This window comes from Salmo salar, chromosome ssa03 (genome assembly GCF_905237065.1).
Source record: "Salmo salar chromosome ssa03, Ssal_v3.1, whole genome shotgun sequence".
Taxonomy (NCBI): domain Eukaryota; kingdom Metazoa; phylum Chordata; class Actinopteri; order Salmoniformes; family Salmonidae; genus Salmo; species Salmo salar.
Window position 1 is genome coordinate 95164495 of NC_059444.1, and position 26649 is coordinate 95191143.

At 43.9% G+C, this 26649-nt stretch overlaps 1 protein-coding gene across 3 annotated transcripts in view; it reads right to left on the bottom strand.

The window, feature by feature from the left end:
- Positions 1-22401, bottom strand: part of LOC106601939 (multidrug resistance-associated protein 1) — a 65691-nt gene extending 43290 nt beyond the window's left edge. Inside the window, exons 1-3 of one of the 3 annotated variants that reach the window (XR_006769312.1) lie at positions 21751-22401; positions 9087-9263; positions 7650-7775 (exon numbers count right to left, since the gene is read on the bottom strand). Coding sequence is in view for 2 of the 3 variants with exons in the window: in XM_045715883.1 (XP_045571839.1) it covers positions 7650-7775; positions 9087-9263; positions 21751-21792 (345 nt within the window). In the remaining variant the exon portion in view is untranslated. Of the gene's footprint in view, positions 1-7649; positions 7776-9086; positions 9264-9988; positions 10028-21750 lie in introns of those variants that run through there. The other 2 variants (XM_045715883.1, XM_045715884.1) reach the window with 2 other exon arrangements.
- Between the last annotated feature and the right edge of the window lie 4248 nt (positions 22402-26649).

The following is a 26649-nucleotide window of genomic DNA, read 5'->3' on the forward strand; positions in this document are numbered from 1 at the left end:
TGTACACTGCAAATTGATCACAAGAAGCCCAAACAGATATAGTGTTTGACTAAAACATAATCATTTCAAACCTTGCTTACATTTGTATATGATAATGTCGTGTCTCTCTAATTATGCGTAAGAATACTTGGGAACAGATTTCTTGAATGAAAATCACTTGGAGCTGATTTCCTGGTGTTTTTTTGTCTTTCATGTCCAACAATGAAAATTCCACACACCAAAAAAACCCCCAAAAAAACACCTGCAAGCCAATTAAAACCACCAGCAAGCCAAATAAAACCACCTGCGAGCCAATTAAAACCACCAGCGAGCCAATTAAAACCACCAGCGAGCCAATTAAAACCACCTGCAAGCCAAATAAAACCACCAGCGAGCCAATTAAAACCACCAGCGAGCCAATTAAAACCACCAGCGAGCCAATTAAAACCACCAGCGAGCCAATTAAAACCACCAGCGAGCCAATTAAAACCACCTGCAAGCCAATTAAAACCACCAGCGAGCCAATTAAAACCACCTACAAGCCAAATAAAATCACCAGCGAGCCAAATAAAACCACCAGCGAGCCAATTAAAACCACCAGCGAGCCAATTAAAACCACCTGCAAGCCAATTAAAACCACCTGCAAGCCAATTAAAACCACCTGCAAGCCAAATAAAACCACCTGCGAGCCAATTAAAACCACCTGCGAGCCAATTAAAACCACCTGCAAGCCAATTAAAACCACCTGCAAGCCAATTAAAACCACCTGCAAGCCAATTAAAACCACCTGCAAGCCAATTAAAACCACCTACAAGCCAAATAAAACCACCAGCGAGCCAATTAAAACCACCTGCAAGCCAATTAAAACCACCTGCAAGCCAATTAAAACCACCAGCGAGCCAATTAAAACCACCAGCGAGCCAATTAAAACCACCTGCAAGCCAAATAAAACCACCAGCGAGCCAATTAAAACCACCAGCGAGCCAATTAAAACCACCAGCGAGCCAATTAAAACCACCAGCGAGCCAATTAAAACCACCAGCGAGCCAATTAAAACCACCTGCAAGCCAATTAAAACCACCAGCGAGCCAATTAAAACCACCTACAAGCCAAATAAAACCACCAGCGAGCCAATTAAAACCACCAGCGAGCCAATTAAAACCACCAGCGAGCCAATTAAAACCACCTGCAAGCCAATTAAAACCACCAGCGAGCCAATTAAAACCACCCATGGGCCGCCAGTTTGGGAACCCTGCTGTACTGGTTTATGTTTGGAAGGCAGTGCTAGAACCAAATCTGGGTTCAAATACCATTCGAAATCATTTAAAATACTTTATCTGTGCTTGATTGAGTTTGCCTGGCTGAGTTTGCCTTGTCCAATAGAATAGTCCCAAAATGGCAAACACCACCCAATAAGAACTCCAAGCATGTTAGAGCATAAGCTGAAACTATTTGCTAGATTTTCTATAATAGTATGAGAATGCAGGTCTAGCTATAACCCTCAGTCTATTTGTTGGCTGAGTGTCTGCTAAAAGATGTGTAACTTTCATTCCAAGATGGCGTAGCAGTTAGACGTCTTTGTCCGGTCGTGTCCCTTGTATATATCTTTTTACATCTTTTTCTTTGCATATCTTTTTAAAATATTTTCCTAAACCTCAACTTCTAAATACTCTCCTGCAACCCTCCTCACCCAATGTGGCGTGGATCTGTGTTTTTTTCTAAAGTATTTCTACTTACTTCGGATCTGGAATCCCTCAACTGAAGCTAGCCAGTTAACTACCTACCAGCTATCAGTTAGCAAACCAATGCTAGCGGTCATCAGCTAACCTTTAGCTCGGAAAGCTCTCGCCAGTTCGTACAACGTGACTCAAATCAGAGCATAATGGACCAATTTTTTCTCTCCATATCCCCGGATTCCTACTGCAAACTCTGAACTTTTTCATCTGGATCTTCGCAACTAGCTAACCGCAATCCCATGTGATTACTCCTGGCTAGCATTTCTATCCTGGAGCAAGCACCAATTAGCCTGAAGCCAGGTAGGGCTCCTGTGCCACCACCGAAGCCCACTCCTGGGCTACAATATCCGGAGCCCTTCTGCTGCTGGTAAGGGCACGGAACCCCGCCGATCCTCTACGACTGGAATACCGACATAATTTGCCCGAGGAATCCAACAGGCCCCTCAGGCGCGACGTCCGCTGAAGGCCCATTCTGCTAACTGCGGCCTGCTAGCTACTAGAGCTACTTGGAACCCTACTAATCCACGAATGGTTTATCGACGTCACCGCACGAAGAGGCAAAAACAGACTTACCTCCATCGCAACGTCCCCCAAAGGCCCTTCTGCTAACTTGCTAGCCCCGGTCTGCTAACTGCTAGCTTGCTTGCCCCGGTCTACTAACTGCTAGCTTGCTTGCCCCGGTCTGCTAACTGCTAGCTTGCCTGCCCCGGTCTGCTAACTGCTTGCTTGCCCCGGTCTGCTAACTGCTTGGTTGCTAACCCTGTCTGCTAACTGCTAGCTTGTTTAGCCCCTGCCTACTAACTGCTAGCTTGTTAGCACCGGCCTGCTAACTGTCTGAATCGCTGTGTCCCCAGCCAGCCCAACCACTCACTGGACCCATATGTTCACTTGGCTACGCATGCCTCTCTCTAATATCAATATGCCTCGTCCATTACTGTCCTGGTTAGTGATTACTGTCTTATTTCACTGTAGAGCCTCTAGCCCTGCTCAATATGCCTTAACCAACCATGTTGTTCCACCTCCTACATATGCGATGACATCATCTGGTTTAAAGGTCTCTAGAGACTGTATCTTTCATGATTACTCAATGCCTAGGTTTACCTCCAATGTACTCACATCCTACCTTACATTTGTCTGTACACTATGCCTTGAATCTATGCTATCGTGCCCAGAAACCTGCTCCTTTTACTCTCTGTTCCGAACGTGCTAGACGGCCAGTTCGTATAGCCTTTAGCCGTACCCTTATCCTACTTCTCCTCTGTTCCTCTGGTGATGTAGAGGTTAATCCAGGTCCTGCCGTGCCTAGCTCCACTCCCACTCCCCAGGTGCTCTCATTTGTTGACTTCTGTAACCGTAAAAGCCTTAGTTTCATGCATGTCAACATTAGAAGCCTACTCCTTAAGTTTGTTTGACTCACTGCTTTAGCACACTCTGCCAACCCGGATGTCTTAGCCGTGTCTGAATCCTGGCTTAGGAAAACCACCAAAAACCCTGAAATCTCCATCCCTAACTATAACATTTTCCGTCAAGATAGAACTGCAAACGGGGGCGGTGTTGCAATCTACTGCAAAGATTGCCTGTAGAGTTCTGTATTACTATCCAAGTCTGTACCCAAACAATTCGAGCTTCTACTTCTAAAAATGCACCTTTCCAGAAACAAGTCTCTCACTATTGCCGCTTGCTATAGACCACCCTCGGCCCCCAGCTGTGCCCTCGACACCATATGTGAATTGATTGCCCCCATCTATATTCTGAGCTAGTGCTACTAGGTCACCTAAACTGGGACATGCTTAACACCCCGGCCATCCTACAATCTAATCTTGATGCCCTCAATCTCACACAAATTATCAATGAACCTACCATGTACAACCCCAAATCCGTAAACACGGGCACCCTCATAGATATCATCCTAACTAACTCGCCCTCCAAATACACCTCTGCTGTTTTCAATCAAGATCTCAGCGATCACTGCCTCATTGCCTGCATCCGTAATGGGTCTGCGACCAAACGACCACCCCTCATCACTGTCAAACACTCCCTAAAACACTCCTGCGAGGAGCAGGCCTTTCTAATTGACCTGGCCGGGGTATCCTGGAATGACATTGACCTCATCCTGTCAGTAGATGATGCCTGGTTATTCTTTAAAAGTGCCTTCCTCACCATCTTAAATAAGCATGCCCCATTAAAAAAATGTAGAACTATGAATAGATATAGTCTTTGGTTCACTCCAGACCTGTCTGCTCTTGACCAGCACAAAAACATCCTGTGGCGTTCTGCATTAGCATCGAATAGCCTCCGTGATATGCAACTTTTTATGAGAAGTTAGGAACAAATATACACAGGCAGTTAGGAAAGCTAAGGCTAGCTTTTTCAAACAGAAATTTGCATCCTGTATTACAAACTCAAAAAGTTCTGGGACACTGTAAAGTCCATGGAGAATAAGAGGACCTCCTCCCAGCTGCCCACTGCTCTGAGGCTAGGAAACACTGTTACCACCGATAAATCCACTATAATTGAGAATTTCAATAAGCATTTCTCTACGGCTGGCCATGCTTTCCACCTGGCTACCCCTATCCCGGTCAACTGCCCGGCACCCTCCACAGCAACCTGCCAAGCCCCCACCATTTCTCCTTCACCCAAATCCAGATAGCTGATGTTCTGAAAGAGCTGCAAAATCTGGACCTCTACAAATCAGCCGGGCTAGACAATCTGGACCCTCTCTTTCTAAAATTATCTGCCGAAATTGTTGCAACCCCTATCACTAGCCTGTTCAACCTCTCTTTCGTATCGTCTGAGATTCCCAAAGATTGGAAAGCTGCCTCGGTCATCCCCCTCTTCAAAGGGGGTGACACTCTAGACCCAAACTGCTACAGACCTATATCTATCCTACCCTGTCTTTCTAAGGTCTTCGAAAGTCAAGTTAACAAACAGATTACCGACCATTTCGAATCCCACCGTACCTTCTCCGCTATGCAATCCGGTTTCAGAGCTGGTCATGGATGCACCTCAGCCACGCTCAAGGTCCTAAACGACATCATAACCACCATCGATAAGAGACATTACTGTGCAGCCGTATTCATAGACCTGGCCAAGGCTTTCAACTCTGTCAATCACCACATTCTTATTGCCAGACTCGACAGCCTTGGTTTCTCAAATGATTGCCTCGCCTGGTTGACCAACTGCTTCTCTGATAGAGTTCAGTGTGTCAAATCGGAGGGCCTGTTGTCCGGGCCTCTGGCAGTCTCTATGGGGGTGCCACAGGGTTCAATTCTCGGGCCGACTCTCTTCTCTGTATACATCAATGATGTCGCTCTTGCTGCTGGTGATTCTCTGATCCACCTCTACGCAGACGACACCATTCTGTATACTTCTGGCCCCTCTTTGGACACTGTGTTAACTAACCTCCAGATGAGCATCAATGCCATATAACTCTCCTTCCGTGGCCTCCAACTGCTCTTAAATGCAAGTAAAACTAAATGCATGCTATTCAATCAATCACTGCCCGCACCTGCCCGCCCGTCCAGCATCACTACTCTGGACGGCTCTGACTTAGAATACGTGGACAACTACAAATACCTGGGTGTCTGGTTAGACTGTAAACTCTCCTTCCAGACTCACATTAAGCATCTCCAATCCAAAGTTAAATCTAGAATCGGCTTCCTATTTCGCAACAAAGCATTCTTCACTCATGCTACCAAACATACCCTCGTAAAACTGACCATCCTACCGATCCTCAACTTCGGCGATGTCATCTATAAAATAGCCTCCAACACTCTACTCAACAAATTGGATGCAGTCTATCACAGTGCCATCCGTTTTGTCACCAAAGCCCCATACACTACCCACCACTGCAACCTGTATGCTCTTGTTGGTTGGCCCTCGCTTCTAACTCATCGCCAAACCCACTGGCTACAGGTTATCTACAAGTCTCTGCTAGGTAAAGCCCCACCTTATCTCAGCTCACTGGTCACCATAGCAGCACCCACTCGTAGCACGCGCTCCAGCAGGTATATCTCACTGGTCACCCCCAAAGCCAATTCCTCCTTTGATCGCCTTTCCTTCCAGTTCTCTGCTGCCAATGACTGGAACGAACTGCAAAAATCTCTGAAGCTGGAGACTCATATCTCCCTCACTAGCTTTAAGCACCAGCTGTCAGAGCAGCTCACAGATCACTGCACCTGTACATAGCCCATCTGTAAACAGCCCATCTATCTACCTCATCCCCATACTGTATTTATTTATTTATCTTGCTCCTTTGCACCCCAGTATCTCTACTTGCACATTCATCTTCTGCACATCTACCACTCCAGTGTTTAATTGCTATATTATAATTACTTCACCACCATGGCCTATTTATTGCCTTAACTCCCTTATCTTACATCATTTGCACTCACTGTATATAGACTTTTTGTTTTCTTTTTTCTACTGTATTATTGACTGTATGTTTTGTTTACTCCATGTGTAACTGTGTTGTTGTATGTGTCGAATTGCTATGCTTTATCTTGGCCAGGTCGCAGTTGCAAATGAGAACTTGTTCTCAACTAGCCTACCTGTTTAAATAAAGTGAAACCCCCCCCCAAAAAAAACGGAAGACTTGGTGGAATGTATATTCTTTAGGTTAGGTTTTACTTCATGTGTTCACTCGCGTGTGCTGGTAAGATCACAGGTGACAAGACAAGAGCATCACGGTGGAGGAGGTTTAATGAGGCTGAACAGCACTAATATCATTAACTACTATTACTTCACAGCCTTTCATACAATATCTCTGTTAGGTATCTGGTGTTCCTGTGTTTTAAAAAGCTCTCCGTTTGGTATCGTGTGTGTGTGTTTGTGTGTTTATAAAGTTCCTTAACTGTAACGTGTTAGACTGTGGTGTCTGCAGCACCAACCACGGCTATGGATAATTCACAGTTTGTGTTGTCTGTCTGTGTCTGTTTCCCTAACTGATGGGACCGTGTCCCTGACACACTTGGCTCTGGCTCAGGGTTCAGTTTGTCAGGGTGGTCCTAGTTTAGTACGTGTGTCAGGGTACAGTAGGTAAGTTATTCTGGGGTAGCTCTCCTTCTAGCTCTCTATCTCTCTCCTTCTCTCTCTACATAACTTTATCTCTTCTTCTCTCTCCCTGACTACCTTTATCTCTCTCTCTTCTTCTCTCTCTACATAACTTTATCTCTTCTTTTCTCTCTACATAACTTTATCTCTTCTTCTCTCTCCCTGACTACCTTTATCTCTCTCTCTCCTTCTCTCTCCTTGACTACCTTTATCTCTCTCTCTCTTCTTCTCTCTACATAACTTTATCTCTTCTTCTCTCTCCTTAACTACCTTTATCTCTCTCTCTTCTTCTCTCTCTACATAACTTTATCTCTTCTTTTCTCTCTACATAACTTTATCTCTTCTTCTCTCTCCCTGACTACCTTTAACTTTATCTCTTCTTCTCTCTCCCTGACTACCTTTATCTCTCTCTCTCCTTCTCTCTCCCTGACTACCTTTATCTCTCTCTCTCTTCTTCTCTCACTCTGACTACCTTTATCTCTCTCTCTCCTTCTCTCACTCTGACTACCTTTATCTCTCTCTCTCTTCTTCTCTCACTCTGACTACCTTTATCTCTCTCTCTTCTTCTCTCTCCCTGACTACCTTTATCTCTCTCTCTCCTTCTCTCACTCTGACTACCTTTATCTCTCTCTCTCTTCTTCTCTCACTCTGACTACCTTTATCTCTCTCTCTCTTCTTCTCTCTCCCTGACTACCTTTATCTCTCTCTATCTCCCTGCTTCTTTCTCTGTCTCTCTACATACGTATCTTTATCTCTCTCTCTCTCTCTCTCCACTCTCTCTCATGAAATACCATGTGTTGGTGTATCTCTGCACTCCTCCCTCTCTCTCTCTCTCCCTCCCTCCCTCCCTCCCTCCCTCCCTCCCTCCCTCCCTCTCTTTACCATAGTAAGGCTGCGTATAACAGGGCTAAGCAGGAAGACCATGTGTTGATGTATCTCTGCACTCCTCTCCACCAGCACGTAGAACACCTCTAGGAAGCCAAAGGATACCAAACACAGACCCAGCACCTACAGAGAGGGGACAGGAGTTAGTTTAAACACAACCAATGAGGGGGAGGGGATTATAAACACATGCACAATAAATATCCTGATCAGTATGTAGACGTAATGTTCTGTTAGATGGTAGCAGGATATAGATGTAATATGTCAGATGGTAGCAGGATTTAGATGTAATATGACAGATGGTAGCAGGATATAGATGTAATATGTCAGATGGTAGCAGGATATAGATGTAATATGTCAGATGGTAGCAGAATATAGATGTAATATGTCAGATGGTAGCAGGATATAGATGTAATATGTCAGATGGTAGCAGAATATAGATGTAATATGTCAGATGGTAGCAGGATATAGATGTAATATGTTCTGTTAGATGGTAGCAGGATTTAGATGTAATATGTCAGATGGTAGCAGAATATAGATGTAATATGTCAGATGGTAGCAGGATATAGATGTAATATGTCAGATGGTAGCAGGATATAGATGTAATATGTCAGATGGTAGCAGGATATAGATGTAATATGTCAGATGGTAGCAGGATATAGATGTAATATGTCAGATGGTAGCAGAATATAGATGTAATATGTCAGATGGTAGCAGGATATAGATGTAATATGTCAGATGGTAGCAGGATATAGATGTAATATGTCAGATGGTAGCAGGATATAGATGTAATATGTCAGATGGTAGCAGGATATAGATGTAATATGTCAGATGGTAGCAGAATATAGATGTAATATGTCAGATGATAGCAGGATTTAGATGTAATATGTTCTGTTAGATGGTAGCAGGATATAGATGTAATATGTCAGATGGTAGCAGGATATAGATGTAATATGTCAGATGGTAGCAGGATATAGATGTAATATGTCAGATGGTAGCAGGATATAGATGTAATATGTCAGATGGTAGCAGGATATAGATGTAATATGTCAGATGGTAGCAGGATATAGATGTAATATGTTAGATGATAGCAGGATATAGATGTAATATGTCATGTCAGTTGTTAGTAATTCATTTGTATTATTTTGGTTTCCTTCTGAATCTATACAAGAGGAGAAAGGACTTCCTACTTATACTGAAGACCAGTGAAACTAACTGATCAGTCTTTCACTTGAAATTGCATTGTATGACAGCTGGAGAAGGTATGGGCTCCTCTTACACACACTTTCTCGTCAGTAGACAACATGTAAAGCAACATGTGATAACATTAATCTACACATGTGAAAACGTGTTTTTTCTGTAAGGGGTGTGTGTGTGTGTGTGTGTGTGTGTGTGTGTGTGTGTGTGTGTGTGTGTGTGTGTGACACAGACACTCACAGTTTTGGCACAGCAGAGGCTGGTCAGAGAGATGCCTCCCTGGCCAGTGAACCAGAGGTAGACCAGGTAGAGAGGACCGCAGGACCACAGGTACATACAGGGGAACCACACCAGGACCGTATGCTGGAAACACTGGGTCAGGTCTGGGTGGGGGGTGTACCAGGTCAGGTTCCAGTCCTGAGAGAGAGAGGGAGTGACAGAGGGATGGATGGAGGGAGAGGAGAGTGTTAGATATGTAACAGACAAATGGAAGCATTGGGTCAGCTCTGGGTGGGGGGAGTACCAGGTCAGGTTCCAGTCCTGAGAGAGAGAGAATGTGACAAACAAATGGAAGCACTGGGTCAATACAAAACAGATGTTTTATTGTCACATACACCAGATAGGTGCAGTGTAATGTGTTGTTTTACAGGGTCAGCCATAGTAGTATGATAGGTGCAGTGAAATGTGTTGTTTTACAGGGTCAGTCATAGTAGTATGATAGGTGCAGTGTAATGTGTTTTTTACAGGGTCAGCCATAGTAGTATGATAGGTGCAGTGTAATGTGTTGTTTTACAGGGTCAGCCATAGTAGTATGATAGGTGCAGTGTAATGTGTTGTTTTACAGGGTCAGTCATAGTAGTATGATAGGTGCAGTGAAATGTGTTGTTTTACAGGGTCAGCCATAGTAGTATGATAGTTGCAGTGTAATGTGTTGTTTTACAGGGTCAGTCATAGTAGTACAGCCCCTGGAGTAGATAGGGTTATGTGTCTTTCTCAAGGTCACATTACCAGCCTGTCACCTTGTCAGCCCAGGTATTTGAACAATTAGCCTTTCAGTTATTGGCCCAACTCTCTAACCGCTAAGCTACCTGTCGCCCTAGGATACAGTCTACCCATGTGAGAGATGCAGACTCGGTCTCAACCTTTAAGTCTTTACTGAAGACTCATCTCCTCAGTGGGTCCTATGATTGAGTGTAGTCTGGCCCAGGAGTGTGAAGGTGAATGGAAAGGCACTGGAGCAACGAACCGCCCTTGCTGTCTCTGCCTAGCCGGTTCCCCTCTCTCCACTGGGATTCTCTGCCTCTAACCCTGTTACAGGGGCTCTTCCATGCCGTCTGTGGGAGGGGTGCATCACTTGAGTGGGTTGAGTCACTGACATGGTCTTCCTGTCTGGGTTGGCGCCCCCCCTTGGGTTGAGCCGTGGCGGAGATCTTTGTGGGCTATACTCGGCCTTGTCTCAGGATGGTAAGTTGGTGTTTGAAGATATCCCTCTAGTGGTGTGGGGGCTGTGCTTTGGCAAAGTGGGTGGGGTTATATCCTGCCTGTTTGGCCCTGTCCGGGGGTATCATCAGATGGGGCCACAGTGTCTCCTGACTCCTCCTGTCTCAGCCTCCAGTATTTATGCTGCAGTAGTTTATGTGTCGGGGGGCTATGGTCAGTCTATATCTGGAGTATTTCTCCTGTCTTATCTGGTGTCTTGTGTTAATTTAAGTATGCTCTCTCTAATTTTCTCTTTCTTTCTCTCTCTTGGAGGACCTGAGCCCTAGGACCATGCCTCAGGACTACCTGGCATGATGACTCCTTGTTGTCCCCAGTCCACCTGGCCGTGCTGCTGCTCCAGTTTCAACTGTTCTGCCTGCGGCTATGGAACCCTGACCTGTTCACTATGATTACTATTATTTGACCATGCTGGTCATTTATGAACATTTGAACATCTTGGCCATGTTCTGTTATAATCTCCACCCGGCACACCCGGAAGAGGACTGGCCACCCGTCATAGCCTGGTTCCTCTCTAGGTTTCTTCCTAGGTTTTGGCCTTTCTAGGGAGTTTTTCCTAGCCACCGTGCTTGTACACCTGCATTGCTTGCCGTTTGGGGTTTTAGGCTGGGTTTCTGTAAAACACCTTGATATATCAGCTGATGTAAGAAGGGCTATATAAATGAATACATTTGATTTAAATACATTTTATGTCATATGTAATATAATAGAGAGGGAGAGATGGAGATGGAGAGAGGTAGGGATATAGATGGAGGGAGAGGTAGGAATATAGATGGAAGGAGAGAGAGAGGTAGGGATATAGATGGAGAGAGAGAGATGTAAGGATAGAGATGGATAGAGAGAGAGGTAGGTAGGGTCTGTGTCTATCTTCCTCTCACTCTCTCCCTCCCCCTGCTATCTCTCTCTCTCTCTCCTTCTCCAGAGCCCAGACTGTATACCAGCAGTAACTCCAAACCCAACCAGTAAATATAGTAGTGATAATGATGTCAAGATGTCTTCAAGCCCAAACCTCCAGCTCAGGGTTGAACTTCACTACAGTTTCCTCTGTAGCCCATAGACCTTCTCTTGGTCTACCTTTTTAATCATGGTGACAACAACCAATGTTCCCCAAAGTGGTAGATGAGCACCCATCCAATGCTAAATCCTTCCTGGTTTGTGACATCCTGTGTAGACACATATAAACTTAGTTATATGTCTGGGTATGTGATCCCTGCTGGGAGTGAACCCACAACCTTGGCCCCTCAAGACCACACACCAGACCCCATGGTTGTGCTTACTTTGTGGCTCACAAGACACAAGACAACTCTTCAAAGCTTTAAATTGGGTAAACAATTTTGGGACCCACTGTTTGCTTTCCTCACCTCTCAACCCTCAATGATAGTGCAGGAAAACAATGTTTGCATCCTAGTTGGCACCCTATTCCCTATAGGCCTTGGTTAAGAGTAGTGCACTACATAGGGAACAGGGTGTCATTGGGCCCTGATCTAAAGTAGTGCACTATAGAGGGAATAGGGCTCTGGTCTAAAGTAGTGCACTACATAGGGAATAGGGTGCCATTGGGTCCTGGTATAAAGTTGTGCACTATAGAGGGAATAGGGTGCCATTTGGGACTCAAGCATTGTTTGTGAACCACCGTTCATGTCCTAAATCTAGGTCTTGTGTTTAGCGTGTTGAATCACGGTGTGTTTAGCGTGTTGAATCACGGTGTGTTTAGCGTGTTGAATCACGGTGTGTTTAGCGTGTTGAATCACGGTGTGTTTAGCGTGTTGAATCACGGTGTGTTAAGCGTGTTGAATCACGGTGTGTTTAGTGTGTTGAATCACGGTGTGTTAAGCGTGTTGAATCACGGTGTGTTAAGCGTGTTGAATCACGGTGTGTTAAGCGTGTTGAATCACGGTGTGTTTAGCGTGTTGAATCACGGTGTGTTTAGCGTGTTGAATCACGGTGTGTTTAGCGTGTTGAATCACGGTGTGTTTAGCGTGTTGAATCACGGTGTGTTTAGCGTGTTGAATCACGGTGTGTTTAGCGTGTTGAATCACGGTGTGTTTAGCGTGTTGAATCACGGTGTGTTTAGCGTGTTGAATCACGGTGTGTTAAGCGTGTTGAATCACGGTGTGTTTAGCGTGTTGAATCACGGTGTGTTTAGCGTGTTGAATCACGGTGTGTTTAGCGTGTTGAATCACGGTGTGTTAAGCGTGTTGAATCACCGTGTGTTTAGCGTGTTGAATCACGGTGTGTTTAGCGTGTTGAATCACGGTGTGTTTAGCGTGATTCAACAAGACTACACCTCTTGACTGTCTCTGTATTCAAGAACCTAACAACATTATACAAGACAAGAGTTCTTGACTGTCTGTCTTCAATAAGATTCTAATATTATACAAGACAACAGCACTTCTATACGAAGACAGAAACACACACAGAGAAAAGAGAGACTGACAGAGAGATAAAGAGAGACAGAGATAGAGAGAGAAGAGGTAGAGAGAGAGAGAGAGAGAGAGAGAGAGAGAGAGAGAGAGAGAGAGAGAGAGAGAGAGAGAGGGGGGAGTGAAAGAGATTCTGAAATGTCTTTATTCTTTTGGAACTTTTGGGAGTGTAATGTTGACGGTTCATTTTTTTATTGTTTATTTAACATTTGTTTATTATCTATTTCACGTGCTTTGGTAATGTTAACATATGTTTCCCATGCCAATAAAGCCCCTTGAATTGAAAATTGAGATAGAAATAGATTATATTATTGCTATGTGAAAACTGAATGGAGAGTAAATTACTATGGGAAAGCTGAATGAAGAGTAAATTACTATGGGAAAGCTGACAACATTCATTGGGCAGATGAGTCTATAGGCAACTATTGGCAGTTTGGTGAGTATTCAGCTAGGTGTGTATAGGCCAGCGTACCGTTAGCAGCATTCTGGAGCAGAGGTGCTGAATGCCCATGACTGACTCACTGTACAGGACATAATCAAGGGGATGTCATCACCATCCTGCTGCTTCTAGCAAATATAGACCCTGAGAAGACCATGCTGATTGTTCTACTGTGGTGTTTTAGACCCTCAGTAGACCATGCTGACTGTTCTACTGTGGTGTTATAGACCCTCAGTAGACCATGCTGACTGTTCTACTGTGGTGTTATAGACCCTCAGTAGACCATGCTGACTGTTCTACTGTGGTGTTATAGACCCTCAGTAGACCATGCTGACTGTTCTACTGTGGTGTTATAGACCCTCAGTAGACCATGCTGACTGTTCTACTGTGGTGTTATAGACCCTCAGTAGACCATGCTGACTGTTCTACTGTGACATTATTAACCAGCCTGCTTCTCCTTACTTTCTGGGCCAGTTTCCCGGACACTGATTAAGCATGTGTATAATGTGTTTATGTGGATCCTCGTTAGCCTTTACCTTAGCAACAACACCTACTCTACCTGAGGACAGCAACACACTGACACCCAGGCTCTATTCAATACGATTCGAGGAAGTTCAGCGTTACAGAGTGATTGAAATTTAAAGGCAATGTTGTCGCGTTAGTGGAGACTGCATTCACGGTAAACGCTGCATATGTCGGCTCAATCGGGAATTTACTTCTACATATCTATTGGGCAATTTGTAAGGTTTCAGCGACCCCCCCAACTTCTTCCATGCGCTTTCAGTTTTAATAGACATCTTCTGCCTCACAAGCATCCACTAGTTATCCACTCACTGTGTCTTAATCCCTAGGATTCTCTGAAGTCTGACTCACTGGTGGTGTCCCAAATGGAAAACATGTCCCTATTTAGTACACTATTTTAGATCAGAGCCCTATGGGCAGTGGTCAAAAGTAGTGCACTATATAGGAATAGGTGCCATTTGGGATGCAACCAGTGTTTCTCTGGCAGTCTGCTAGGCCAAGAGGTGAGCGTTACTGGGGATAATGTTAAATTCATACAGTACTGGATCATCAAAATAATCATTGACAATGTGATAAATCGATTTTCTGTAAATGTATGAAATAGATCATGGATAAGCAACTAGCGGCTCATATGGCCCGAGGCCCCCCTCTTTTGTAGGCCCGCAGCTCAATTCTCAATCCCCACCCCCCCCTCCCCCAGTCAGGGTCTCAACTTAATGTTGAGAGTTGGAAAAGCAGAATATTGCAAGGTACAATTTCCAAATGTGGTTGTGCATCAGCAGGTTTTCTTCTTGTTAAGTCAGTCATTCAGTCATTCAATGCCCTACGTCTGCAACAAACAAAAATATCTGGGTTAGATATTCTAGCCTATTAATGTTTGATTTGTTTTCAAATTCTTTGGGAGTCTGTGTGATCTGTGGGAAATATCTGTCTCTAATGTGGTCATACATTTGGCAGGAGGTTGGGAACTGTAACTCGGTTTCCACCTCCTTTTGTGGGCAGTGGACACATAGCCTGTCATCTCTCAAGAGCCAGGTCTGCCTATGGCGGCCTCTCTCAATAGCAAGGCTATGCTCAGTGAGTCACTGTCTCTCAATTCAATTCAATTGAATGGGCTTTATTGGCATGGGAAACTACAGGACGAAATACAAACCCTCCAACCCAAAATGACCTGTAGTGTTGATGGTATCCTCATTGAAATGATAACATTTCACAAATTCCAATTGGCTATACTTTAACATCAACCTCAGCTCTGACATCTTCCCCAAAATTTGGAACCAAGGACTGATCACCCTAACCCACAAAAGTGGAGACAAATTTGACCCAATAACTACTGTGGGATTTGCGTCAACAGCAACCTTGGGAAAATACTCTGCATTATCATTAACGACTTGTACATTTCCTCAGTGAAAACAATGTACTGAGCAAATGTCAAATTGGCTTTTACCAAATTACCGTACGACAGACCACGTATTTCCATCCACGGGGCCGTGGGGTGAGACAGGGATGCAGCTTAAGCCCCACCTTCTTCAACATATATATCAACGAATTGGTGAGGGCACTAGAACAGTCTGCAGCACCCGGCCTCACCCTACTAGAATCTGAGGTCAAATGTCTGCTGTTTGCAAATTATCTGGTGTTTCTGTCCCTAACCAAGGAGGGCCTACAGCAGCACCTACATTTTCAGCACAGATTCTGTCAGACCTGGGCACTGACAGTAAATCTCAGTAAGACAAAAAAAATGGTGTTCCAAAAAAGGTCAAGTTGCCAGGACCACAAATACAAATTCCATCTAGACACTGTTGCCCTAGAGCACACAAAAAACGATACCTAACTCAGTCTAAACATCAGCACAACAGGTAACTTCCACAAGAGACAAGGCAAGAAGGGTCTTCTACACCATCGAAAGGAACATAACATTCAACATCCCAATTAGGATCTGGCTAAAAATACTTGAATCAGTTATAGAACCCATTGCCCTTTATGGTTGTAAGGTCTGGGATCCGCTCACCAACCAAGAATTCACTAAATGTGTCAAACACCAAATGGAGACTCTGCACACAGAATTCTGCAACAACATCCTCTGAAACCACCTGAAAGGGAGCGATTCCCAAACCTTCCATGACAAAGCCATCACTTACAGAAAGATTAACCTAGAGAAGAGTCCCCTAAGCAAGCTGGTCCTGTGGCTCTGTTCACAAACACACCCCACAGAGCCCCAGGACAGCAACAGCAACACAATTAGACCCAACCAAATCATGAGAAACAAAAAGATTACTTGACACATTGGAAAGAAATGCCCGAAAAACAAAGCAAACTGGAACGATATTTGGCCCAAAACAGAGAGTACACAGTGGTAGAATACCTGACCACTGTGACTGGCCCAAACTTAAGGAAAGCTTTGACTATGTACAGACTCAGTGAGCATAGCCTTGCTATTGAGAGAGGCCGCTCCGGTAGGCAGACCTGGCTCTCAAGAGAAAACAGGCTATGTGCACACCGCCCACAAAATGAGATGGAAACTGAACTGTACTTCCTAACCTCCTTCCATATGTATGACCATATTAGAGACACATATTTCCCTCAGATTACACAGACCAAGAAAGAAATCCAAAACAAATCCAATTTTGGTAAACTCCCATAATGTGCCATCACAGCAGCAAGATTTGTGACCTGTTGCCACAAGAAAAGGGCAACCAGTGAAGAACAAACAACATTGTAATTACAACCCATATTTATGTTTATTTATTTTCCCTTTTGTACTTGAACTATTTGCACATTGTCACAACACTGTACATAGCCACAATATGACATTTGAAATGTGTCTGTTCCTTTGAAACTTGTGAGAGTAATGTTTACTGTTCATTTTTGATTGTTGATTTGACTTTTGTTTATTATCTATTTCACTTACTTTGGCATTGTAAACATATGTTTCCCATGCCAATAAAGCCCTTTGAATTGAATTTAAGTGAGAGACTAACACATTTTAAGGTATGACCCAGCTGCAGACAGTGTTGAAGAAACAAAAGTTTATTCTTTAAACAGGGGCAGGCAAATGACAGGTCAAGGCAGGCAAGGGTCAATAATCCAGAGGCATCGGAACAGCAGGCGGGCTCAGGGTCAGGTCAGGCAGAACGGTCAGAACCGGGAAACTAGAAAACAGGAGCAAGGAAACAGGCAGGGAAACAAAATACTGGTAGGTTCTACGAAACAAAACGAACTGGCAACAGACAAACAGAGAACACAGGTATAAATACACAATAATACATAATGGGGAAGATGAGAGACACCTGGAGATGAGGGGGTGAAGACAAGCACAAAGACAGGTGAAACAGATCAGGACGTGACAGACTCAGTGACTCAGTGAGCATAGCCTTGCTATTGAGAGAGGCCGTCATAGGCAGACCTGGCTCTCGAGAGATGACAGGCTATGTGTCCACTGACCACAAAATGAGGTGGAAACCGAGTTACACGTCCCAACCTCCTGCCAAATGTATGAGCACATTAGAGACATATATTTCCCACAGATCACACAGACCCACAAAGAATTAGAAAACAAATCAAACATTAATAAAGTCACATATCTGTTAAATACCACAGTGTGCCATCACAGCAGCAAGATGTTTGGCCCGTTGCCATGAGAAAAGGCTTCCAGTGGAGCTCAAACAACATTGTAAATACAACCTATATTTATCGGTTTATTTACTTTTCCTTTCATACTTCAACTACTTGCACTTCGTTACAACACTGTACATAGCCAATAAAATAACATTTGAAATGTATATATTATTTTATAACTTTTGTGAGTGTGGGACCTGGGCCCTGACAGTAAATCTCAGTAAGACCAAAATAATGGTGTACCAAAAAAGGTCCAGTCACCAGGACCACAAATGCAAATTCCATCTAGACATCGTTTTCCTAGAGCACACAAAAACTATACATACCTTGGCTTAAACATCAGCGCCACAGGTAACTTCCACAAAGCTGTGGAAGTTACCTGGCAAGAAGGACATTCTGTGCCATCAAAAGGAACATCAAATTCAACATGCCAATTAGGATCTGGCTAAAAATACATGAATCAGTAGTAGAACTCATCGCCTTTTATGGTTGTGAGGTCTGGGGTCCGCTCACCAACCAAGAATTCACAAAATGGGACAAACACCAAATTGAGACTCTGCATGCAGAATTCTGCAAAAATATCCTCTGTGTACAACGTAGAACACCAAATAATGCATGCAGAGCATAATTAGGCCGATACCCGCTAATTATCAAAATCCAGAAAAGAACCATTAAATTTTACAACCACCTAAAAGGAAGCGATTCTCAAACCTTCCATAACAAAGCCATCATCTACAGAGAGATGAACTTGGAGAAGAGTCCCCTAAGCAAGCTGTTCCTGGGGCTCTGTTCACAAACACAAACAGACCCCACAGAGCCTCAGGACAGCAACACAATTAGACCCAACCAAATCATGAGAAAACTAAAAGATAATTACTTGACACGTTGGAAAGAATTAACAAAAAAACAGAGTAAACTAGAATGCTATTTGGCCCTAAACAGAGAGTACACAGTGGCAGAATACCTGACCACTGTGACTGACCCGAACTTAAAGAAAGCTTTGACTATGTACAGACTCAGTGAGCATAGCCTTGCTATTGAGAAAGGCCGCTGTAGGCAGACTTGGCTCTCAAGAGAAGACAGGCTATGTGAACAGTGCAATTTTGATAAACTCCCATATCTATTTGGTGAAATACCACAGTGTGCCATCACAGCAGCAAGATTTGCGACCTATTGCCACAAGAAGAGGTCAATCAGTGAAGAACAAACACCATTGTAAATACAGTGGGGGAAAAAGTATTTGTTTACTTATTTCCCTCATTAAAAGGCAAATCATTTTCTAACATTTTTGACATGCGTTTTTCTGGATATTTTTGTTGTTCTTCTGTCTCTCACTGTTCAAATAAACCTACCATTAAAATTATAGACTGATCATTTCTTTGTAAGTGGGCAAACGTACAAAATCAGCAGGGGATCAAATACTTTTTCCCCCCACTGTACAACCCATATTTATGTGTATTTATTTTCCCTTTTGTACTTTAACCATTTGCACATTGTTACAATACTGTATATATACATAATATGACATTTGAAATGTCTTTATTCTTTTGGAACTTCTGTGATTGTAATGTTTACTGTTCATTTTTATTGTTTATTTCACTTTTGTATATTGTCTACCTCACTTGCTTTGGCGATGTTAACTTTTTAGTGACGGGGGCAATATTCGGAAATTCAGATGAATGACATGCCCAAATTAAACTGCCTGCTACTCGGTCCCAGAAGGTAGGATATGCATATTATTAGTAGATTTGGATAGAAAACACTCTGACATTTATAAAACTGTTTGAATGATGTCTGTGAGTATAACAGAACTCATATGGCAGGCAAAAACCTGAGAAAAAATCCAACCAGGAAGTGGTTTGTAGTTTTTTCAACATTTACATTTTAGCTGACACTCTTATCCAGAGCAGCTTACAGTAGTGAATGCATACATTTCATACATTTTTTCCCGTACTGGTCCCCCGTGGGAATCAAACCCACAACCCTGGCATTGCAAACACCATGCTCTACCAACTGAGCCACACAAGACAACTGATTTCCTTTCCAAACTACAGTGTCTGTGGGGTCATTTTGCACTTCCTAAGGCTTCCACTAGATGTCAACAGTCTTTACAACCTTGTTTCATGCTTCTACTGTTACTGGGCAGAGAATAAGAGCTGTCTCAAGCCTGGGACCAGTGAGTTGTTTACTGCGCGCTCACGCAGGCGTGCCCACGCAGGCGTGCCGCTCCTTCTTTTTCCTCTGTAATGAATACGCTATTGTCCGATTGAAATATTATCGAAGATTTATGTTAAAAAGACCCTAAGGATTGATTGTAAACATCGTTTGACATGTTTCTACGAACGGTAATGGAACTATTTGACCTTTCGTTTCGGGTTTTGCGCTCGCGCATTATGCCTTTGGATTAGTGATCTGAACGCGCGAACAAAACGGAGGTATTTGGACATAAATATGGAGTTTATCGAACAAAACGAAAATTTCTTGTGGAAGTGAGAGTCCTGGGAGTGCATTCCGACGAAGATCAGCAAAGGTAAGTGAAGATTTATAATACTATTTCTGAGTTTAGTTGACTCCAGAACTTGGTGGGTAACTGTATAGCTTGCTTTGATGGCTGAGCTCTGTACTCAGAATATTGAACAATATGCTTTCGCCGTAAAGCTATTTTGAAATCTGAAACAGTGGTTGCATTAAGGAGAAGTGTATCTATAATTCTTTCAATAACTGTCGTAAATTTTATCAACGTTTATGATGAGTATTTTTGTGAATTGATGTGCTCAGTCACTGGAAGTTTTGGGAGGCAAAACATTTCTGAACATCACGCGCCAATGTAAAATGGGGTTTATGGATATAAATATGAACTTTATCGAACAAAACCTACATGTATTGTGTAACATTGAGTCCTGGGAGTGTCATCTGATGAAGATCATCAAAGGTTAGTGATTAATTTTAGCTGTATTTCTGGTTTTTGTGACGCCTCTCCTTGCTTGGAAAATGGCTTTGTGGTTTTTCTTGTTTAGGCGCTGTCCTAACATAATCTAATGTTATGCGTTTCGCCGTAAAGCCTTTTTGAAATCGGACAATGTGGTTGGATTAACAAGAAGATTGTCTTTAAAATGGGATATAATAGTTGTATGTTTGAGAAATTTGAATTATGAGATTTTTGTTGTTTTGAATTTGCCGCCCTGCTATTTCACTGGCTGTTGGCTGTGTGTCTGTTGGCTGTGTGTCTGTTGGCAGTGTGTCACGCGGCTGTTGGCAGTGTGTCCCAGAGAGGTTAACATGTTTCCCATGCCAATAAAGCCCCTTGAATTGAATTGAATTGAAATTGAGAGAGAGAGAGAGAGAGAGAGAGAGAGATAGATAGAGAGAGAGAGAGAGAGCGTGAGTCAGTGAATCATGAGATGAGCTAGGTGTGACTCAAGGAGAAATGCAGGTCAATGGTAAAAACAAACATCACTTCCCACAATCAATCAGCATAAACACACACACACACACACACACACACACACACACACACACACACACACACACACACACACACACTTCTCAATTCACAGCTGTTATCATTTACAGCTGTCTCCCTTCACTCATCTCATGTCCTCTCTCCACCTCTCTGTTCATGGTCTGTCTGATAAACCTACTGTCCTCTCTCCACCTCTCTGTTCATGGCCTGTCTGATAAACCTACTGTCCTCTCTCCACCTCTCTGATCATGGCCTGTCTGATAAACCTACTGTCCTCTCTCCACCTCTCTGTTCATGGCCTGTCTGATAAACCTACTGTCCTCTCTCCACCTCTCTGTTCATGGCCTGTCTCATAAACCTACTGTCCTCTCTCATAAACCTACTGTCCTCTCTCCACCTCTCTGTTCATGGTCTGTCTGATAAACCTACTGTCCTCTCTCCACCTATCTGATCATTGTCTCTCTCATTAACCTACTGTCCTCTTTCATAAACCTACTGTCCTCTCTCCACCTCTCTGTTCATGGTCTGTCTGATAAACCTACTCTCCTCTCTCCACCTCTCTGTTCATGGTCTGTCTGATAAACCTACTGTCCTCTCTCCACCTCTCTGTTCATGGCCTGTCTGATAAACCTACTGTCCTCTCTTCACCTCTCTGTTCCTGGCCTGTCTGATAGACCTACTGTCCTCTCTCCACCTCTCTGTTCATGGCCTGTCTGATAAACCTACTGTCATCTCTCTTAAACCTACTGTCATCTCTCCACCTCTGTTTATGGTCTTATCGCTCTCTCTCGCTCTCTCTCCTTCATTCTCTCTCTCTACCTCTCTCTCTCCTTCATTCTCTCTCTCTACCTCTCCTTCATTATCTCTCTCTACCTCTCCTTCATTATCTCTCTCTCTACCTCTATCTGTCTCTCTCTCTCTCTGGTACAGTAGGTCACTCACCCATAGTGGATCCAGTCCACTGAGGCTGCACAGATTGTCCATACTGCCTTCTCTTTTCCTTCACTTTTCTTCCTCCACCTTCTCCTTCTCCTCCTTTTCTTAAATATTGTTTTCCTCTCAGTAAATCCAGATTGTCCAGGTAAGGAAGTGAAGCACTCTTATCCTCTTTCCCCTCTCCGTTTGTCAAGGTGTTGGTCTTATGTTTGGTGAATCTCTTCTTCTCTCTCTCTTTTTCTGTGTGTCTGGTAAGAAAACTAATTTCCCTCCTGCACTCCTCTCTCTCCCTTTGTGTGTGTGTTAGTCTCAGTATTTCTCCCAAGTTCCACTCGGTGAGTCAGGCTTTTCAGTGTGCACACAGACTCTGCTTAGTCTCACACACTCAGTCTCCACTCTGTCTCAGCTCTGTTCCGCTCAGTCTCTACTCTGTCTCAAACACACTCCATTGTCTCTCTGAGCTCAGTCTCACAGTGTGGGTCCTGTTTTTGAGTGCTAGCCAGCCAAGTCTCCCTCCTTATAGGTGGGTGGAAAGACAACTCTCCTATCTCTCTCTCCTGCTCTCTCTCTCTCGTTCCCTCTCTCTCCTGCTCTCTCTCTCTCTCTCGTTCCCTCTCTCTCCTGGTCTCTCTCCTGCTCTCTCTCTCTCTTTCCCTCTCTCTCCTGCTTGCTCTCTACTGACTCTCGCTTTTTCTCTCTTGCCTCTTTCACTCTCTCCACTATCTCTGTGATTTCACTAGTTCTCTTTCTGTCTCTGTCTGTTTTGACTCTTCCCTCCTCTCTTTCCCCCTCCCTCCCTCCCTCCCTCCCTCCCTCCCTCCCTCCCTCCCTCCCTCCCTCCCTCCCTCCCTCCCTCCCTCCCTCCCTCCCTCCCTCCCTCCCTCCCTCCACCACCCTAATCCCATCCCTCTTTCCCATCCCTCCTTCTCCCTCCTCTCTCTCCCTCTACCACCTAAACCCCTCCTTTCCTCTTCTTGTCTCTCCCTCCTCCCTCTCTCTCGCTACCACCTGAACCCCTCCTTTCCTGTCCTCCTTTCCTCTCCGTCTCTCCCCCTCCCTCTCTCTCTCTACCACCTGAACCCCTCCTTTCCTCTCCATGTCTCTCCTCCTCCCTCTCTCTCTCTACCACCTGAACCTCTCCTTTCCTCTTCTTGTCTCTCCCTCCTCCCTCTCTCTCGCTACCACCTGAACCCCTCCTTTCCTGTCCTCCTTTCCTCTCCGTCTCTCCCCCTCCCTCTCTCTCTCTACCACCTGAACCTCTCCTTTCCTCTCCATGTCTCTCCTCCTCCCTCTCTCTCTCTACCACCTGAACCTCTCCTTTCCTCTTCTTGTCTCTCCCTCCTCCCTCTCTCTCGCTACCACCTGAACCCCTCCTTTCCTGTCCTCCTTTCCTCTCTGTCTCTCCCCCTCCCTCTCTCTCTCTACCACTTGAACCTCTCCTTTCCTCTCCCTGTCTCTCCTCCTTCCTCTCTCTCTCTACCACCTGAACCCTTCCTTTTCCTTCCTTTCACACACTCACACACATGCACACACACTCATACACACATGCATAAAGACATGCACATGCACACACGCACACGCACACACACATGCACACACACATGCACATGCACAAGCACACTCACACACACTCACACACACACACATGTACACATGTTCACATGTACACACACACACACACACACACAGACACACACACACACGCACACGCACACGCACACTCACACTCACACTCACACACGCACACTCACACTCACACACGCGCATATGCACACTCACATGCACAAGCACACTCACACACATGTACACACACACACGCACACACTTGTGCAAGAGGCCACCTAAAAAAGAACATTTAAACAGAACAATGTGATATAGATCTCTCCTGGTTTTGAATTGATTCTCTAAATGACCTCACAATGAAAGACGATGTTGTGAAATCATGATGCAATGACTACTTTGCTGCAGAGTAATATTAAATAATTACACTGTCTACAACAATCTAATCTCGTTTTGACAGCAATTAACCACTGGTTGAAGAACAGTACATTCCTCCTTGTCTAGGTAGACACATGCACTAGAGGTCTGAAACAACTGTCAGTCAAATTCAGCAGACACTTGTACCCAGAGAGACTTACAGTTAATGCATTCTGCTACGTGGATGGGATTGTTTGTGAACAAGCCAGAATAGATGTCTGAGGGACTCACTGTACTGTTTTATCATTGATACATTTAAATTCAAACCTGTCCATTAACATAAACCTGAGAATGGACTCTGTATCTACTTGCTGTCAGTGTGTGTGTGTGTGTGTGTGTGTGTGTGTGTGTGTGTGTGTGTGTGTGTGTGTGTGTGTGTGTGTGTGTGTGTGTGTGTGTGTGTGTGTGTGTGTGTGTGTGTGTGTGTGTGTGTGTGTGTGTGTGTCCCGGTCTAGTTAGGGAGTAGTGTCTGTGTGATTAACGGAGTGTGTCGGCTCCAGCCTCGTGCTACACTGTAAAAAATGAGTCTTTGGATCAACCAAAAACAGTGACTTCAGCTGGTTACAGGTGAATGAGTTATGTTTTCTCAAGGGAGAATACCTGTTGAAACCAAACACAGGATTCAGTGTTACCTGTTTCACCTGATTATTACGGAACCTATATTTCCAGTTGGTGCTACCTATTTCTTTCAACACTCAACGTAGCCCTTTCCTGCAGTCAAATGACCAAAACGCCCTCAAAACGCCCTCATGGGTGAAATGCTATTAATCATTTCATAATGAATAAACATGATTTTTTTTTTTATATGTGCATTCAAATCTGGTGTTTCTATGTCAAACAGTTTTGTTATATTTCAGTCCTCTGTGATGTATATAAAGTGTAATATTAGGATTGAATCTCTAAATGTAATACATTTCAACTCTATATCTGACATGGTACAGGTGTCTTCTTTCTTTAAGCCCAGAACCATGTGTGTGAGGTACAGGTACACCTGTATACTTTTGTTTCAAAGTGTGATCCTGATTTAGCCCACTTCAGTAAAATGTTAATTTCCCCCCTTTGGTTAAACCTAATGAATAACAAATACAAACTTATATTTCCTATAAATGCAACAATTTTTTTAAATCTTGCCCCAAGTACATTTTTTTTTGGAACTACCTATCAAAATGACTTCAACTGGGTTTCAAGCAATTGCATCAATGCCATGTACATATGTGTGTGTGTAATGATTGCTCTGACACATTGTGTGTCAATTCCTGCAATGAATGTGTTAAAAGCTGAAAATCTTACAACATACCCCAAATGTGTTGGATTATTGACCAATCACATTGCGGATCTATGCAATGCCAAGCTGTTGTTGTTGTTTTTTTGACAAGGTAAATGTACTCTTTATCTCAATGAGGTGACCATTTCATTAGGCTAATGTGGCAATATTTTAGCCCTGATTTCAGACAAATGTTCAAGTTCACGCAATCGCAGCTAGCTAGCTATCTAGTTAGCCAAGGTAACGCTTGCTCGGAATGACGGTTTGGCCAGCACCGATGCCCAACCTGACTAATGTTATGTGTGGTTTAATTCTCTCAATAAGTAAACATTTATGAGGTGTCCCATGAAATATGTATTAACATTTATTTTCATTATTTTCTAAAGGTACAGCGATGCCAACTTAGCTATGTAGCTAGTTGGCTAACTTAGCGACAAGAGGAACGGAGCTGCATTTGTCGTCATCATCTGAGGTAATTTAGCTAGCTAGCTAAGTGTCTGTAAGGTTGTGTAACATTAGCTAGCTAAACTAGCACAGTTAGCTCATTTTGGCCTGTCAACCGAAATAATTTAATGGGCCACTTTTTTCTTAGTGTACCACTTCACTACCTATTTAGCTAATGTTACCTACCATGAAATTACCCAACAACAATTAGAATTAAAAGTGATGGATGACATTAGCTACCTAATGTTGGCTAGCTAACATCACTAGCAAAGTTTTCCCTCTTAATAACTTAACAAGCATCTGGTTTGTAAGCTAGCAGTCAAAATGAATGTAACTGTTACAGTAATTGCTAGCTAGCTACCTGGTTACCAAGTTTTAGTGATCATTATTGGCTAAATTACTACAGTAGTGAACAAACTCTTATTTTCTTTTTCATGGTAAAATATAGGATGAATGAACTACTTTGGTACCATTTGTGAATTGCTGTTTTGTGGAAGTGCTATTTTAGTGTAGCTATCTAGCTAAATGTCAAGGTTGACGTGGGAAGGAGCGGACCAAAGTGCAGCGTGATTATCGTTCCACATATTTTATTGAAATGTGAAACTAGGCAATACATACACATAAACTAAAGAACAAAAAACAACAAACTGTGACGCAGAGGTGCAACATGCACTAACTCAAAAACAATCTCCCACAAACCCAGGTGGGAAAAACACCCACTTAAGTATGATCTCCAATTAGAGACAACGAGGACCAGCTGCTTCTAATTGGAGATCATCTCAAACAAAAACCCAACATAGAAATACAAAACTAGAACATAACATAGAAAATCTAAACTAGAAAAAAAACCTGTCACGCCCTGACCTACTCTACCATAGAAAATAACAACTCCGGACTGGGAACTGTCGCCGGAAGTTCCGGACTGGGAACTGTCGCCGGAAGCTCCGGATTGTAAAACGTCACAGGAAGCTCCGGACTGGGAACTATCGCCGGAAGCTCCGGACTGGGAACTGTCGCCGGAAGCTCCGGACAGGGAACTGTCGCCGGAAGCTCCGGACAGGGAACTGTCGCCGGAAGCTCCGGACTGGGAACTGAAGCCGGAAGCTCCGGACTGGGAACTGTCGCCGGAAGCTCCAGACTGGGAATGCGCACTGGAGGCCTGATGCGTGGGGCTGGCACAGGTGGCGCCAGACTGGTGACACGCACCTCAGGGCAAGTGC